The sequence below is a fragment of the Phyllobates terribilis genome, unplaced genomic scaffold (assembly GCF_046119375.1).
Source record: "Phyllobates terribilis strain yellow unplaced genomic scaffold, ASM4611937v1 Scaffold_8__6_contigs__length_399053987, whole genome shotgun sequence".
Taxonomy (NCBI): Eukaryota; Metazoa; Chordata; class Amphibia; order Anura; family Dendrobatidae; genus Phyllobates; species Phyllobates terribilis.
The window spans coordinates 176,185,428-176,204,748 of record NW_027362768.1 but is presented as its reverse complement, the minus strand read 5'-3'; the positions used below and the strand labels follow the sequence as shown (position 1 = coordinate 176,204,748).

Sequence of the window (19,321 nt, the reverse complement as noted above, 5' to 3'; positions counted from 1 at the left end):
CCAGTCCAATGCTGGTTCGCTTCCTCCCCCCAGCTCTGGTCTTCTTTCCTGTTTTCACTCTTCGGCATCTCTTGCGCTGAATAGTCCTCCTGTGATATCATGACCTCTCAAGGTGACACCCGCGGGTACCATGACATCACGTGAGCGGAATAGAAGACTGTAGCCGGAGGGAGGATGCGAGCTAGCAGAGGAGCAGGCAGGGAGCTGCGGTGCCATGATACGTGAAGGGGGAGGTGAGAGACCACAGAGGATAATAAATGGCTTTTACAAGCAATTCGATTCACGTCAAATAAATTTAATTTTGAGTAAATCTGGAGAATAAAATTTCATCAGATTCCCTCATCTTTAGTTTATCTAGGATACTGGAAGTAATCACTGGGACGCAGCATCACTTTATAATTGTGTAGTGCCCTTATCATTCCTGATTTAGCATTGCACCCCTTTTATAAACTTTCCTTAACAGTGGCGTTCCCGGGCAGCTGCCTTCATTCATTTGAAAGGGACCGCGGTGAACTTGCCTGTAGAGCGCTGCTGAGCAGGGGGAGACAAGGGAAAGCAGCATTAGAGCAGTGCTGCACACCCTTCAATCTAGGAGTCGGTGCGGCTCCCTTATGTCAGGCAAATTCTCTTAATATATGATCACTTTGATATTTAGGGTTACCCACACTACAGTATTTTCACAACATCTGTTTTTCTATAACAGAGCTCCAAATCCATTACTTTTCTTCACATTGCCAAAAGGATAAATGATGACATTCTGGCTCTCTGCAGACACCACTAAGGACGCCACTAGAGAGACCACTAGGGACACCACTAAGGACACCACTAGAGAGACCACTAAGGACACCACTAGGGACGCCACCAAGGACACCACTAAGGACGCCACTAGAGAGACCACTAGGGACACCACTAAGGACACCACTAGAGAGACCACTAGGGACACCACTAAGGACACCACTAGGGACGCCACCAAGGACACCACTAAGGACGCCACTAGAGAGACCACTAGGGACACCACTAAGGACACCACTAGAGAGACCACTAGGGACACCACTAAGGACACCACTAGGGACGCCACCAAGGACACCACCAGGGACACCACTAAGGACACCACTAAGGACCCCACTAGGGACCCCACTAAGAACACTACTAAGGACACCACTAGGGACACCACTAGGGACACCACTAAGGACACCACTAGAGACACCACTAAGGACATTAATAGGGACACCACTAAAGACATCACTAGGGATACCACTAGGGACACAACTATGGACACCACTAAAGACACCACTAGGGATACCAATAGGGACCCCACTAGGAACACCACTAAAGACACCAATAGGGATACCAATAGGGACACCACTAGGGATACCACTATGGACACCACCAAGGACACCACTAGAGACACCACTAAGGACACCACTATGGACTCCACTAAAGACATCACTAGGGATACCAATAGGGACACCAGTAGGGACACCACTATGGACACCACTAAAGACACTACTAGGGATACCAATAGGGACACCACTAGGGATACCACTAAGGACACCACTAGGGATGCCACCAAAGACATCACTAGACACACCACTAAGGACACCGCTAAGGACACCACTATGGACACCACTAAAGACACTACTAGGGATACCAATAAGGACACCACTAAGGACCCCACTAAGAACACTACTAAGGACACCACTAGGGACACCACTAAGGACACCACTAGGGACAACACTAAGGACACCACTAGAGACACCACTAAGAACATTACTAGGGACACCACTAAAGACACCACTAAAGACACCACTAGGGACACAACTATGGACACCACTAAAGACACCACTAGGGATACCAATAGGGATACCACTATGGAAACCACTAGGGACGACACCAAGGACACCACTAGAGACACCACTAAGGACACCACTAAAGACATCACTAGGGATACCAATAGGGACACCACTAGGGACACCACTAAAGACACTACTAGGGATACCAATAGGGACACCACTAGGGATACCACTAAGGACACCACTAGGGATGCCACCAAGGACATCACTAGACACACCACTAAGGACACCACTAGTGACACCACTATGGACACCACTAGTGACACCACTATGGACACCACTAGTGACACCACTATGGACACTACTAAAGACACTACTAGGGATACCAATAGGGACACCACTAGGGATACCAATAGGGACACCACTAGGGATACCACTAGGGACGCCACCAAGGACACCACTAGAGACACCACTATGGACACCACTAAAGACATCACTAGGGATACCAATAGGGACACCACTATGGACACCACTAAAGACACTACTAGGGATACCAATAGGGACACCACTAGGGATCCACTAAGGACACCACTAGGGATGCCACCAAGGACATCACTAGACACACCACTAAGGACACCACTAGTGATACCACTATGGACAATACTAAAGACACCACTAGGGATACCAATAGGGACACCACTATGGACACCACTAAAGACACTACTAGGGATACCAATAAGGACACCACTAAGGACCCCACTAGGGACCCCACTAAGAACACTACTAAGGACACCACTAGGGACACACCACTAAGGACACCACTAGGGACACTACTAAGGACACCACTAGAGATACCACTAAGGACATTACTAGGGACACCACTAAAGACACCACTAGGGATACCAATAGGGACACCACTAGGAACACCACTATGGACACCACTAAAGACACCACTAGGGATACCAATAGGGACACCACTAGGAATACCACTATGGACACCACTAGGGACGCCACCAAGGACACCACTAGAGACACCACTGAGGACACCACTAAAGACATCACTAGGGATACCAATAGGGACACCACTATGGACATCACTAAAGACACTACTAGGGATACAAATAGGGTCACCACTAGGGATACCACTAAGGACACCACTAGGGATGCCACCAAGGACATCACTAGACACACCACTAAGGACACCACTAGTGACACCACTATGGACACTACTAAATACACCACTAGGGATACCAACAGGGACACCACTATGGACACCACTAAAGACACTACTAGGGATACCAATAGGGACACCACTAGGGATACTACTAAGGATGCCACCATGGACACCACTAGAGACACCACTAAGGACACCACTAGTGACACCACTATGGACACCACTAAGGACACCACTAGTGACACCACTATGGACACCACTAAGGACACCACTAGTGACACCACTATGGACACCACTAAGGACACCACTAGTGACACCACTATGGACACCACTAAGGACACCACTAGGGAAACCACTAATGACACCACTAGAAAGAGCTTACAGCTTATAGGCTTATCATTAAGTTTGATTGGAGCTGTATACAGAGTAGCAAATGCGAAGAACCAAAAGACATCTCGGCAGTTAACTCTGCAGTTTGACAAAAGAAGTCGTAATGGCAGTCAGGGTGGATGGAGAGCAAAAGAAAAGTGAACATCAATAAATAGAAAATACGTCATTTCTAAGTGTTTGGAATAAACTTCTGTAATTAGATATTAAGTCTGCAGTGTGGCTGTGAACGTCTTGTAGCTACCGCTATATGGTCACTGTATGATAATATCACAAAATATGTTACCACAGTTTTTATTTTCATAGCTTTGCCTGTTATCTCCACAAGCATACCCAGACATATGATTCTTATGGAACAGAGCAGCCCATGCAGCTAGTTCTGACTCCGACACTAGTTGGGCTCCACTGGTAGTTCAGTCTTCAGTTGTAGCTCAGACTCCACTTTTTTAGACCCTAGAGTCCTGGCACTTTTTTGGGGGTACTGCAACCCAGATTTAAGGGAATAGGTCTGACTTCATTAGAGATATAATGCATCAGGTACACTGACTGTCACATGTTAATTACCTTATTCCAGATTTGTTATTCTCCAGATGAGAAAACTGTGAAGCGCACAAATTTTGTGTGAAAAATTAAAAGAGATACACACCGAAAAATTCAGTAATTTTATTTTTTCATACCATGTGATAAACCCCTCCAAGTCCAGCAGAGATCCCTCCTAAAAATACACAACCCTCCAATTTTTCTCCAATTACTAAAATATCGTCCTGATGTAACGGTACCCTGGTGGAGTCAGTAACCATGTTACGGCCTGATTTCTCTTCACACAATTAGTAAAAAGGGGATATCGGACCCAGGTATTGAAACATGGAGCCAGTTAAGTGTACGGCCATGTCAGGAAATTAGCTGTGTTGTTGGACTCCAGATGGTTTACATTATACAAATCCTTTAGGCCAAACCTGTTTACATCTGGCATATTGTAAATTATATCCCAGTAATGAAAGCGGAGTGACCTCTCCCTCACCTCCACGCGCGCTCTGCCCGCCGAAACCCACATCACAGGAGCCTAATAATATAACCAAACCTGTCAAGGGTTGGCGCTGCCAGTCCAACCGCCATGTGTTACATGACACAGTGCAACGCGAATATAACAATAACATAAAATACACAAAGAAAACTGGAAACTAGATCCCGACATTGTGATCCTACAATCAGTGACTTCATCTTAAAGGAAGACAGAAGATTAATGTTTATTAACAGTCCGGCCTCATAAATACTACAAGATACACAGACTTAGTCTGCAGTCATAAGAATCAACAATGTCCTTTACATAAACTTCTAAAATATAAATGTAAAACATTGTGATGATTACTATTCCTGTACATAGGAGGCAGTATTATAGTAGTTATATTCTTGTACATAGGGGCAGTATTATAGTAGTTATATTCTTGTACATAGAGGCAGTATTATAGTAGTTATATTCTTGTACATAGAGGCAGTATTATAGTAGTTATATTCTTGTACATAGAGGCAGTATTATAGTAGTTATATTCTTGTACATAGAGGCAGTATTATAGTAGTTATATTCTTGTACATAGGGGGCAGTATTATAGTAGTTATATTCTTGTACATAGGGAGCAGTATTATAGTAGTTATATTCTTGTACATAGGGGCAGTATTATAGTAGTTATATTCTTGTACATAGGGAGCAGTATTATAGTAGTTATATTCTTGTACATAGGGAGCAGTATTATAGTAGTTATATTCTTGTACATAGGGAGCAGTATTATAGTAGTTATATTCTTGTACATAGGGAGCAGTATTATAGTAGTTATATTCTTGTACATAGGGGCAGTATTATAGTAGTTATATTCTTGTACATAGGGAGCAGTATTATAGTAGTTATATTCTTGTACATAGGGAGCAGTATTATAGTAGTTATATTCTTGTACATAGAGGCAGTATTATAGTAGTTATATTCTTGTACATAGAGGCAGTATTATAGTAGTTATATTCTTGTACATAGAGGCAGTATTATAGTAGTTATATTCTTGTACATAGGGGCAGTATTATAGTAGTTATATTCTTGTACATAGAGGCAGTATTATAGTAGTTATATTCTTGTACATAGGGGGCAGTATTATAGTAGTTATATTCTTGTACATAGGGGGCAGTATTATAGTAGTTATATTCTTGTACATAGGGAGCAGTATTATAGTAGTTATATTCTTGTACATAGGGGCAGTATTATAGTAGTTATATTCTTGTACATAGAGGCAGTATTATAGTAGTTATATTCTTGTACATAGGGAGCAGTATTATAGTAGTTATATTCTTGTACATAGGGAGCAGTATTATAGTAGTTATATTCTTGTACATAGGGGGCAGTATTATAGTAGTTATATTCTTGTACATAGGGAGCAGTATTATAGTAGTTATATTCTTGTACATAGGGGGCAGTATTATAGTAGTTATATTCTTGTACATAGGGGGCAGTATTATAGTAGTTATATTCTTGTACATAGGGGCAGTATTATAGTAGTTATATTCTTGTACATAGGGGGCAGTATTATAGTAGTTATATTCTTGTACATAGGGGGCAGTATTATAGTAGTTATATTCTTGTACATAGGGGGCAGTATTATAGTAGTTATATTCTTGTACATAGGGGGCAGTATTATAGTAGTTATATTCTTGTACATAGGGGCAGTATTATAGTAGTTATATTCTTGTACATAGGGGCAGTATTATAGTAGTTATATTCTTGTACATAGGGGGCAGTATTATAGTAGTTATATTCTTGTACATAGGGAGCAGTATTATAGTAGTTATATTCTTGTACATAGGGGCAGTATTATAGTAGTTATATTCTTGTAAATAGAGGCAGTATTATAGTAGTTATATTCTTGTACATAGGGGGCAGTATTATAGTAGTTATATTCTTGTACATAGGGGGCAGTATTATAGTAGTTATATTCTTGTACATAGGGGGCAGTATTATAGTAGTTATATTCTTGTACATAGGGGGCAGTATTATAGTAGTTATATTCTTGTACATAGGGGCAGTATTATAGTAGTTATATTCTTGTACATAGGGGCAGTATTATAGTAGTTATATTCTTGTACATAGGGGGCAGTATTATAGTAGTTATATTCTTGTACATAGGGAGCAGTATTATAGTAGTTATATTCTTGTACATAGGGGCAGTATTATAGTAGTTATATTCTTGTACATAGAGGCAGTATTATAGTAGTTATATTCTTGTACATAGGGGGCAGTATTATAGTAGTTATATTCTTGTACATAGGGGCAGTATTATAGTAGTTATATTCTTGTACATAGGGGCAGTATTATAGTAGTTATATTCTTGTACATAGGGGGCAGTATTATAGTAGTTATATTCTTGTACATAGGGAGCAGTATTATAGTAGTTATATTCTTGTACATAGGGGCAGTATTATAGTAGTTATATTCTTGTACATAGAGGCAGTATTATAGTAGTTATATTCTTGTACATAGGGGGCAGTATTATAGTAGTTATATTCTTGTACATAGGGAGCAGTATTATAGTAGTTATATTCTTGTACATAGGGGCAGTATTATAGTAGTTATATTCTTGTACATAGAGGCAGTATTATAGTAGTTATATTCTTGTACATAGGGAGCAGTATTATAGTAGTTATATTCTTGTACATAGGGAGCAGTATTATAGTAGTTATATTCTTGTACATAGGGGGCAGTATTATAGTAGTTATATTCTTGTACATAGGGAGCAGTATTATAGTAGTTATATTCTTGTACATAGGGGCAGTATTATAGTAGTTATATTCTTGTACATAGAGGCAGTATTATAGTAGTTATATTCTTGTACATAGGGGCAGTATTATAGTAGTTATATTCTTGTACATAGAGGCAGTATTATAGTAGTTATATTCTTGTACATAGAGGCAGTATTATAGTAGTTATATTCTTGTACATAGAGGCAGTATTATAGTAGTTATATTCTTGTACATAGAGGCAGTATTATAGTAGTTATATTCTTGTACATAGGGGCAGTATTATAGTAGTTATATTCTTGTACATAGAGGCAGTATTATAGTAGTTATATTCTTGTACATAGGGGGCAGTATTATAGTAGTTATATTCTTGTACATAGGGAGCAGTATTATAGTAGTTATATTCTTGTACATAGGGGCAGTATTATAGTAGTTATATTCTTGTACATAGGGAGCAGTATTATAGTAGTTATATTCTTGTACATAGGGAGCAGTATTATAGTAGTTATATTCTTGTACATAGGGGGCAGTATTATAGTAGTTATATTCTTGTACATAGGGAGCAGTATTATAGTAGTTATATTCTTGTACATAGGGGCAGTATTATAGTAGTTATATTCTTGTACATAGAGGCAGTATTATAGTAGTTATATTCTTGTACATAGGGGCAGTATTATAGTAGTTATATTCTTGTACATAGAGGCAGTATTATAGTAGTTATATTCTTGTACATAGAGGCAGTATTATAGTAGTTATATTCTTGTACATAGGGGGCAGTATTATAGTAGTTATATTCTTGTACATAGGGAGCAGTATTATAGTAGTTATATTCTTGTACATAGGGGCAGTATTATAGTAGTTATATTCTTGTACATAGGACGTAGTATTATAGTAGTTATATTCTTGTACATAGGGGGCAGTATTATAGTAGTTATATTCTTGTACATAGGGGGCAGTATTATAGTAGTTATATTCTTGTACATAGGGGGCAGTATTATAGTAGTTATATTCTTGTACATAGGGGGCAGTATTATAGTAGTTATATTCTTGTACATAGAGAGCAGTATTATAGTAGTTATATTCTTGTACATAGGGGGCAGTATTATAGTAGTTATATTCTTGTACATAGGGGGCAGTATTATAGTAGTTATATTCTTGTACATAGGGGCAGTATTATAGTAGTTATATTCTTGTACATAGGGGGCAGTATTATAGTAGTTATATTCTTGTACATAGAGAGCAGTATCATAGTAGTTATATTCTTGTACATAGTGGGCAGTATTATAGTAGTTATATTCTTGTACATACAGGGCAGTATTATAGTAGTTATATTCTTGTACATAGGGGGCAGTATTATAGTAGTTATATTCTTGTACATAGGGGGCAGTATTATAGTAGTTATATTCTTGTACATAGGGGGCAGTATTATAGTAGTTATATTCTTGTACATAGTAGCAGTATTATAGTAGTTATATTCTTGTACATAGGGGCAGTATTATAGTAGTTATATTCTTGTACATAGGGGCAGTATTATAGTAGTTATATTCTTGTACATAGGGGCAGTATTATAGTAGTTATATTCTTGTACATAGGGGCAGTATTATAGCAGTTATATTCTTGTACATAGGGGCAGTATTATAGTAGCTATATTCTTATACATAGGAGCAGTATTATAGTAGTTATATTCTTGTACATAGGAGCAGTATTATAGTAATTATATTCTTGTACATAGGGACAGTATTATAGTAGTTATATTCTTGTACATAGGAGCAGTATTATAGCAGTTATATTCTTGTACATAGGGGCAGTATTATAGTAGTTATATTCTTGTACATAGGGACAGTATTATAGTAGTTATATTCTTGTACATAGGAGCAGTATTATAGTAGTTATATTCTTGTACATAGGGACAGTATTATAGTAGTTATATTCTTGTACATAGGGGGCAGTATTATAGTAGTTATATTCTTGTACATAGGGACAGTATTATAGTAGTTATATTCTTGTACATAGGGGGCAGTATTATAGTAGTTATATTCTTGTACATAGGGGGCAGTATTATAGTAGTTATATTCTTGTACATAGAGAGCAGTATTATAGTAGTTATATTCTTGTACATAGGGGGCAGTATTATAGTAGTTATATTCTTGTACATAGAGAGCAGTATTATAGTAGTTATATTCTTGTACATAGGGGGCAGTATTATAGTAGTTATATTCTTGTACATAGGGGGCAGTATTATAGTAGTTATATTCTTGTACATAGAGAGCAGTATCATAGTAGTTATATTCTTGTACATAGTGGGCAGTATTATAGTAGTTATATTCTTGTACATAGTAGCAGTATTATAGTAGTTATATTCTTGTACATACAGGGCAGTATTATAGTAGTTATATTCTTGTACATAGGGGGCAGTATTATAGTAGTTATATTCTTGTACATAGGGGGCAGTATTATAGTAGTTATATTCTTGTACATAGGGGGCAGTATTATAGTAGTTATATTCTTGTACATAGTAGCAGTATTATAGTAGTTATATTCTTGTACATAGGGGCAGTATTATAGTAGTTATATTCTTGTACATAGGGGCAGTATTATAGTAGTTATATTCTTGTACATAGGGGCAGTATTATAGTAGTTATATTCTTGTACATAGGGGCAGTATTATAGCAGTTATATTCTTGTACATAGGGGCAGTATTATAGTAGCTATATTCTTATACATAGGAGCAGTATTATAGTAGTTATATTCTTGTACATAGGAGCAGTATTATAGTAATTATATTCTTGTACATAGGGACAGTATTATAGTAGTTATATTCTTGTACATAGGAGCAGTATTATAGTAGTTATATTTTTGTACATAGGGGACAGTATTATAGTAGTTATATTCTTGTACATAGAGGCAGTATTATAGTAGTTATATTCTTGTACATAGGGGGCAGTATTATAGTAGTTATATTCTTGCACATAGGAGCAGTATTATAGTAGTTATATTCTTGTACACAGGTGCAGTATTATAGTAGTTATATTCTACAGAAACTGTGAATGTAATATTTCTGTAATGTTTTCCTACATTCTGCGCATATTGTATTGGATTAGGAGGCTAGTTTGGTGCCACTGGATCATTTTTTGCATTGATGTCTTTGTTTCAGGGGAATAATAGCTATAAATTGTGATGTTTGTGAAGTGTCTGTGGTTATGAAGTCAGAGTTTGTTATACCTTGATAAGTCACGTTTTCAGTCTATACATCATATTTACGCCTGTCTGGTTCGTGCAGAAGATTCTACAATAGATTTCTACAAAAGGTTAAAATTGTGATAATTGATAACAGAGCAGGTTTATAATGGAGGATTGTATTCTATGACAAGATAAAATATGCCTTTACTCAACCCCATCCTAACGTAAAGATCATATTAATATATTATTTGGCATAAAAAAATCACCCTGTTTCATGTAGAATCAAATAATTCCAACAATTGCTTTATTACAAAACAGACTTATCACCTTTTTAAGGAACCTTACAAAAAACTCCAATGTAATTCATTCTTTTGTAAAGAAGACATAAAGTCATGGTCAACAGATGTTTTCACTTTCTTAATCAAGCCCATAAGATTGTAACTAGACTTTAGACTAGTACTCACTGGGAGGGCACTAGAGAAGAAGCTGGATATTTGTATTGCTGCCTCAGTTTTACACATATGTGGCCACTTCTAGATGTGACCCAAAGTTGCCACACCAGGCTTGTCCAGGGTTGGTGGACTTCCCGTTTCCATTTAGCTTCAGGTTCCAAATTTAGGACCTGCATCACTCAGACATTCGGCATACCAAACCGGCCAAAACTTAATTTGGGCTGATTAATTCACTGATCTATTAACTACTTTATACACTTTGGAAAGAAAGACTTTGGGTCCGAATCATTATTGCGTTTGAGCCTTTTTTTTGGTCTCGTTTTTAGTGTTTTTCAGTTTATTCTTTAATTCCCCCTTTTTTTAAAGTCTATTTTATGTTTCCGCTTTTTTTTATGTTTGGCATTTTTGGGTTGGAGTTTACATATGTTTTTTGGCGGATCCATCAATTGTGACTTTTTGAAAAGTCGTTACAATTTCGTGCCATTTTAGAGGAACATGCGACTTTTCGCACGCTAAAAATGTTTAATGACAACAATAAAGAACATTTTTAATTTTGCAAAAATTCCATTTTGATGAATTTAGCGCAAAGCACCTCGAGCCAAAAAAGAAAATTTACAAATGATGAATCAGGTCCTTTGGATTTCAAGATCACGACAACTATTATATGATGAACGCTTCAGCTTCCGAAATGGCAACTTGTGCTACGTGTACCCAATGGGCGCAGTATTTCTTACCTTTGGTTTATATGCGTTTAACATGGACATCTCAACGTTCTGCCCCCGGACGTGCTTGGGTTGTCGCTGAACCTCGGGAGAAGACGCCTTCTGGTTATTGCGACAGATGCAAATGAAGAAAAACAGCAAAGCGATCGCCAACGGGATGGTGACACTTGGGACCAGGATGTAGAGAATTTCCATCTTGTTCTTTTCTTTAGAGTCCTGCGTTTCTAATATGTAAAAAAAAAAAATGAAGCGAATTGAAGCAAAGCAACCAGTAAAGCCAAATAAAAAATAAAAGAAAACCCAATAAGTTAAAAACTAGTACTTTGAGTTTTTGATAAATAAATGCCCCCTGTGATGGGGTAGTATTGCATGTTTGCCATCTGTCCTGGAAGTTCCAAAAAAAAAGGAAGACCTCTCGAAATCATGCAATAGTTAGCAAATTTTCCTGGGACCACCAAGGTGCTATAAGCGTCTGATTCATTGTGAATTTTGCTCTTTTTTTTGTCTAATTTTTAGTACTTTTCACCTTTTGTTTTACGCCTTATACTTCTTTTCATTTACGCCTTTTTTGCAGTCTGTCTTGTACTGTTTTTTTTTCCTTTACATTCATCATTGTATTCAGCGTCTGGAGTTTCTAGATATTTTCAGCTTTAATCAATTTGCAACTTTTGAAAAAGTTGCAAAACTTTAACCGTTGCCCCCTGGAGTGATTTCATATGCGTCTGAAATCTTTAGACCAAATTTCTTTTTTCTTTTTTTTAGATTTTAGGGTAAAACATTTTGCGCTTAAAAGTTGCCGAAAAGGCTAAAGACAAAAAAATAAAGAGCATTTTAGATTTTTTTTTTTTCCGGAAAATTCACGATACGTTTTTGCCGTTTTTAAGAAGTGGGTGCAAAAGAAAGTCAACGAATGGCAAGAAACGGGTCATACGTTTTTAATTAAAATTGCTTGTAAAGTTGCTGAACTTTTAAGTTTATAAACATTGAGAAAAAAAAAAAAAAATGACCAATATGTATATAGGAGACTGATACATGTTACATATTTAGAGCCACTAGGAGCTCTTTGGGGGAAGTTTCCAACAAGTATAGTATCATCATTGTAAACAGTAACCGCAGGGTCACACATGGAAGCGAACAGTAATGGGACCAATTAGTCCTATAACTGGGGCCCTTCCGCTGCCTTAGAAATCCTCTGGCCATGAGATATCGGTGCGGATATTTTCTTTCCTTGTAAACATCTACAGTGAGAATACTTGATGTGATTTCGGGATTTGTTGCACACATGGAGCGGCGGTGAAGCTTTGCCTTGTTGGGGAATTTCCTGTTTGGGATGTTGTGGCTTTCGGATCCAGGCTGCGCACGGTTCCTTAGCACGGCTCGGTTTTCATGGACTACAAAGGCAGCCTGTGTCCAGGGCCGGCCGCATCACACGGCACAGTAGCCCCGCTAACATGAAACAGGCGCCTCCCTCTCTCCACAAGAAAGGAGCATATCAAACTTCCATACTCACGTGCTGCCGGGGTAAAGGCATGAGCCTGCAGGGGGTGCATTCCCCCATCCCGCCCCTTACTGGAAATCTATCCCATGGGCCAATTTAGGGGTTCCCAGAAAATAAAGCTGCTGCAAAATGATGATTGCTTTTATTGGTACCAAATTCCGCTTAAAGGGGTATTTTGGTTTCAGAAATTCCAGCACCGAGTCTCCTCCGCTGATTCAGGAGTCTGCTATTGTCTGCAGCGCTGACATCACATCGAAAGCACTGCAACTAATCAGCGAGCTCAGCGGCCGTGAGCGGCTCATGCCATCAACTGAAGCAGAGCCACTAAGCTCATTGATCGGCTGCAGCGCTGTCGACATGATATCAGCACTGCAGACAAAAACAGGCACCAGGAGCAGCTGTTGACGGTTTGCCGAACCTGCGGAGGGTAAGTAAAGAACAGTTTTTTTTCTGCGCTTAGATCAAGGGTTTTCTGAAACTAGAAAACCCCTTTAAGGCTGGGGTTACTGAGCGACTTTGATTGTGCGACATTAAATCTAATGACTGGTCGAATTGTGGCACATGAGATAACGAGTTTGTGGTGCAACTGCTGGATTTTCGATCGTCATCAGAATCTACCATTTGCCTGCGAATTGCTTGCAACTGGGTAATTTTATTTTTTCAGTCAAATTGCAGCTGCAAAAAATTTGCACCACAAACTGCACAGATTTTTAGCCACACAACATGTTGTCATGCGAGCAACTCGCTGAGTAGCTCTAGTCTCCTCCCCAATGATCATCAATGAGGTTGCATTGCGTAATGTGACGTTGCGGAAAATCCAACGCAGTTAGAAATGTAGTTGCAGGTTACAAGTCAAACACAACTTTGCCTCCATAGATTCGCAACCTGTCTGTGATTTGTCTTTTGTTTTTACAGTCAAATCGCAGCTCTAAAAAAGTTGCACAACGTGCTTTTGATTGTTCGACTTTTAGAAGAAATGCTCTTGTGCGACACATTGTTTTTGCAGGCAAATCGCAACTGTAAATAAGTTGCGCCACAATTCTCACACGTTCTTTGGTCGAACAACTTTTCTGAGACCTTCTGTCATGAGAGTCAGTTGTTGTGCAGCTATTAGTGATGAGCGAGCGTGCTCGTTTAACTCTTTAAACGTTCGTTTAACTCTTTAAACGAGCACGCTTGGGTACTCGCCGAGTATTTGCGGCATGCTCGGCATCTATGTTTGATCGGCCACGGCTGCATGTGTCGCGGCTATTAGACAGCTGCGACACATGCAGGGATTGCCTAACAAACAGCCAATCCCTGCATGTGTCACACCTGTCTAATAGCCGCGACACATGCAGCCGCAGCGGTTCAAACCTAGATGCCAAGCATGACGCGAATACTCAGCGAGCACCCGAGCGTGCTCGTTTAAAGGGTTAAATGAGCACTGTCGCTCATCACTAGTAGCTATAACTTCCCATCTGATGGAAGTCAAAGTGTTTGCGTTGCGTAAAGTGACTGTTGCAGAAAATTCAAAGCAGATGAAAATTTAGCCGCAGGGCACAAATCACAAGCGACTTCGCTTGCCTAGACTTTAACGAGGGAAGTGTGCGACTGCGACTGGCAAGCGACCTGTCTGTGATTTGCCTGTTTTTTTTTTTTTTACAACCATATTGCAGCTTGAAAATTTTGCACTAAAAGAAGTCGAAGACGAGTTGCACAAATGCTTTTTTTTTTTTTTTGCACAAAATTCCAGTTGCAAGACACATGTTGCTTTATGTGAGATTGTGTCGCACCACTTGATGATTGCGATGTCACAGTGTAAAGATGGTGAATGTGGCCATGTTACCGTGATGGTGACACAACAACCGTTGTGCATTTGTAAAAGTTTCATGCAATGCTGCAACTTTGCTGGCACAGGTGATAAGTAAGTTGCATGGATGAGACATGACGTCAAGTCTCAATCAAGTTGCAACTTTGGTTGGGCAACTTGCATGACATGGGACCAAAGTTACCAATAGCCCAAACCTTGACTATAGTAATGGAGCTATATAGTCAGAGACGACCCCGTTGCAGTTGCAGCAGATGGATCTGTTATACATATTTCCATTATATACTTATGGATATCACATTCTCGAGCCCACGCTTACCACACGCCGGAATGTCGCACACTTCGTGCTTGAGGTTTTCGTCCAATGTGAAGCACCAGGGGGCCTCCCTCTGGTTTCCGGGGTTTCTGCAGTAAGAATGCCCGCCGTTAAGCTCCGGGTAACGCATGCCATTAAACATGTGGGTATGTGGGTACTGGGAATTCCATGGCTGACACTGCCGTCCTGATTTGGTGACGCTCACTGTGCCGCGGTAATCTACTCCGGTGCTGTTATAGCATTTATGATCTGCAATAAGAATGGAGAAATGAAAAATCAATTCAAATCCTTCTGAAATGCAACCGCTCACAGATCGGGAGGACTAAAGGTTATCCCGATGGGTCGCCATAGACACCGTAGACCCTCATTTTGTGGTATGTAGTAAAATAGGAGCCATGTGTTACTGTGTGGAGCGGCGATTATATCCCATAATGAAACGATTGAGCCAAGTGGTTTGTAGTAGATATCAAATTGCCGTGATCAAGAGCCGGAGCTCTCAACCGTTTCCTAACATGTGATGCTAAGTTCTTGTTCTCATTGAGGAGACGTCATGGAACATGAGGGGGTTTCTCGGAAAAATCTGCAAGCTTCGAAATCCTCAAAGGGGTTCTCCATGAGTAAAATCTAAATGAATATAATATGTATCCTTATATAATGTTTCCAACTGAAAGCTCTCCAGCTGTTACAAGATGCTCCTGCTACAGCCAGTTGTTTTACAGCCATGTATAGGATATTGTGGAGGAGGATGGAGGCTCCTGATGCAGACAGTTGTCTTACAGCTATGCACAGGATGCTGTGGAGGAGGATGGAGGCTCCTGCTGCAGACAGTTGTCTTATAGCTATGCACAGGATGCTGTGGAGGAGGATGGGGGCTCCTGCTGCAGACAGTTGTCTTATAGCTAAGCACAGGATGCTGTGGAGGAGGATGGAGGCTCCTGCTGCAGACAGTTGTCTTACTGCTATGCACAGGATGCTGTGGAGGAGGATGGAGGCTCCTGCTGCAGACATTTGCCTTATAGCTATGCATAGGATGCTGTGGAGGAGGATGGAGGCTCCTGCTGCAGACAGTTGTCTTATAGCTATGCACAGGATGCTGTGGAGGAGGATGGAGGCCCCTGCTGCAGACAGTTGTCTTATAGCTATGCACAGGATGCTGTGGAGGAGGATGAAAGCTCCTGCTGCAGACAGTTGTCTTATAGCTATGCACAGGGTGCTGTGAATGAGGATGGAGGCTCCTGCTGCAGATAGTTGTCGTATAGCTATGCACAGGATGCTGTGGAGAAGAATGGAGACTCCTGTTGCAGACAGTTGCCTTATAGATATGCACAGGATGTTGTGGAGGAGAATGGAGGCTCCTGCTGCAGACAGTTGTCTTATAACTCTGCACAGGATGCTGCGGGGGAGTCTCTTGCTGCAGGAATTATCTTACAGCCAGAAACAGGACAATGAGAAGGAGGAGGGGGAGGTTACTGATGCAACCAGTTGTCTTACAAACATGCAGAAGATATTGAGAAGGAAAAAGGGGGAGACTCCTGCTGCAGAAAGTTGTGTTACAGCAAGTCAAAAGATATATAAGGGACAGATCCTGCTGCAGTTAGTTATCTTACAGCCAGATCAAGGGGATGGAGGCTCCTGTTGCAGCCACTTGGCTTACAGTCACACACAGGTTATTGAGACGGAAGTATTGAGATGGAAGAAGGGGGGGACTCCTACTGTAGTTAATTATATTACAGACACTCCCAGGCCAGTGAGAAGGAGGAGGGAGAGGTTTCTGCTGCAACTAGTTGTCTTACAACCAGCCACAGGATATTGTGGAGGAAGGGGAGAATTTTGCTGCAGACAGTTGTTTTACAGCAAAGCAAAGATTATTAAAGGGAAGGATCCTGCTGCAGTTAGTTATCTTACAGTCAGGTTCAGTAGAAGGAGGCTACACTCAGGCCAGTGAGAAGGAGGTGGGACAAGTTTCTGCTGCAGCCACTTGTCTTACAGACACACACAGAGGATATTGAGGAGATTGAAGGGAGACTCCTGCTGCAGTTAGTTGTATTGCAGCCACACTCAGGCCAGTGAGACTGCTGAAACCAGTTGTCTTATAGCCATATAAAGGATATTGTGGAAGAGGAAGGGAAGGCTCCTGCTGAAGACTGTTATCTTACAACTACACACAAAATATTGTGGGGAAAGATTCTGCTTCAGTTAGTTACCATACAGCAAGACCTAGAACAGTGACAGAGAGGAGATGGGGAGGCTCCTGCAGCAATCAGTTGTTTTACTGCCATGAACAGGATATTTGTCTTTCCCTTTATTAATAACTTTGTTTCATCTCCTTCCAATCCTAACCTTCTTATAGGTACCCTCCCATTAATAATTTCCCTAGGTTTTACCCTTCTCCCCTCCCTACTTTTTTCTGTACCCCACCCCATATAATGTTTAAAAAACTTAATTAAAAATATTTGAACAAGCATATTGTCAGAAAGGAAGGGGAGGTTTCTGCTGCACCTAGATATCTATCTGCCAGACACAAGATAGTGAGAAGGAGGAGGGGGAAGCTGCTGCAGCCAGTTGCCTTACAGCTACACACAAAACCACGAGGAAGAGGAGAGGACATGTCTGAACTTTTGAGACAAAGAAAATGTAATTGTAATGGAAAGGAAAATAGGATCAATTAAAAGGAGAAGATGAGGGGAGGAAGTGCCAGGATGTTTTTTAATTTTTGTGTTTTTTCTGTGTTTAGTAGGGGTGGGGCTGCACCATGATTGACACATCTGCTCTCAAGACTTTTATGCCACAGTACTGTGCTGGGAGATCGACACCAGAATGAAAAATAACTGCGCCGTTTTTTGAGAAAAGAAAAACAGATTTATTTTGCTAATCTAGTCCAGCCACCCCCTTTACATCAGAATATATGCGCTATTTTTTTAAAAGCTAAAACTAAAAGAAAAAGTAAAAATGTAAATGCTGAGCAGCAATATTATGGAGATGTAAAGCATGTGCCGGTTTTCTGGGGGAGTGTTTATATAGGATCGTACAGGACATTCCTGAGGGGTGGCACCACGGGGGTCTGGTGGTTGTTATTCGGGAGCTCTTACTACTAAGGCCATGGTGTAAGGACAAGAACTAGAAATATTCCCACAATCCAAAAAGGATGAATTAGTAACTTAACCATAGGAACAAATGCAGAAATGAGTGCTGGATGCTGGCGCGTGTCCTAGTGTGGGTGACACATTGGTGGAAGATATGTGCAACCTTGGCATGAACTGCATGAATGGCTGTGTGGCGCCCCTACGGGTTCAGTCGCCACAGAGGTACTGCATCTCACCCAGAGGTGTGGTATCCCACTCTCAGGTAAGGATGGAGTACTGCCCGGGACCCTAACACCTGCATCCAACACTACACTACTCCAGACCGGCAGGAGGGGCAAGATGCACTGCTGTGCTGCTGAGCCCTGTCCCTGGCTGGAGTGGGGGGAACCAAGAGAGGGGGAACCATGTAGTGGGTGTGGGTGGAGGAAGAAGATCAGGGGAGCACTTGAGAAGGAGGATATAAAAAGGAGAAGCCATCTTGGGAGTAGAGGTAGGTCTAGTCAGTCAGTCAGACAGTCTGAGAGAGTTGGGAGCAGGAGCTCTGGAGGAGCTCTGCTCAGGGAAGAGGGCCTAGTGAGAGAGGCCCAGGACAGACTGAAGAGAGGAGCAGGAAGGAAGCCTCCAGAACAGAAAGGATCCCAGGGGCACGGGCAGTCCGGATGCCACCCGTGCGCCCGAATCTACCAGGACGTGGAGGGATCAGGCTGCAGAGAGGGGACCGGCCCCTAAACTAGTGGAGTTCTTCAAGTCTCAGCTAGATAACCGAAGGGTGCAGCATTTCAGGCGCTACAGCCAGCAGTCACATCTAAATCACCGAAAAGGTGGCCATAGAGGACCCGGGAAACAGAGAAGACGTCGCCCGACAAGGTCCACGGTCACTGGCTTGGGACACTGGGTGTGAGGCGCAGGGCAGGAGGGTGAGAGCCGGCGCAGGAAGACGACCAGTAAAGGCACACAGAAAGGGGTCCCGCTAAGTGCTCTTGAATTGCCCTGAGGGTTTGCTGATCCCCTCCCTGAGTAGACACAGGACGACGTGGGAGGTTATACACCGGTAACTGTAACCTGGAGTCTTGGCAAACTGTGAGTAAAACCCTGAAGACTGCACTGTCTGTGAATTATTGCTGCGCCATCA

General features: G+C 40.9%; 1 protein-coding gene across 1 annotated transcript in view; it reads right to left on the bottom strand.

Moving 5' to 3' along the window:
• The window catches only part of ROR1 (receptor tyrosine kinase like orphan receptor 1), a 308,028-nt gene that overhangs the window by 4,007 nt on the left and 284,700 nt on the right, over positions 1 to 19,321 (bottom strand). The window contains exons 7-8 of the mRNA XM_073643816.1: positions 15,110 to 15,355; positions 11,495 to 11,706 (exon numbers count right to left, since the gene is read on the bottom strand). Of these exons, the coding sequence (XP_073499917.1) occupies positions 11,495 to 11,706; positions 15,110 to 15,355 (458 nt within the window). The remainder of the gene's footprint in view (positions 1 to 11,494; positions 11,707 to 15,109; positions 15,356 to 19,321) is intronic.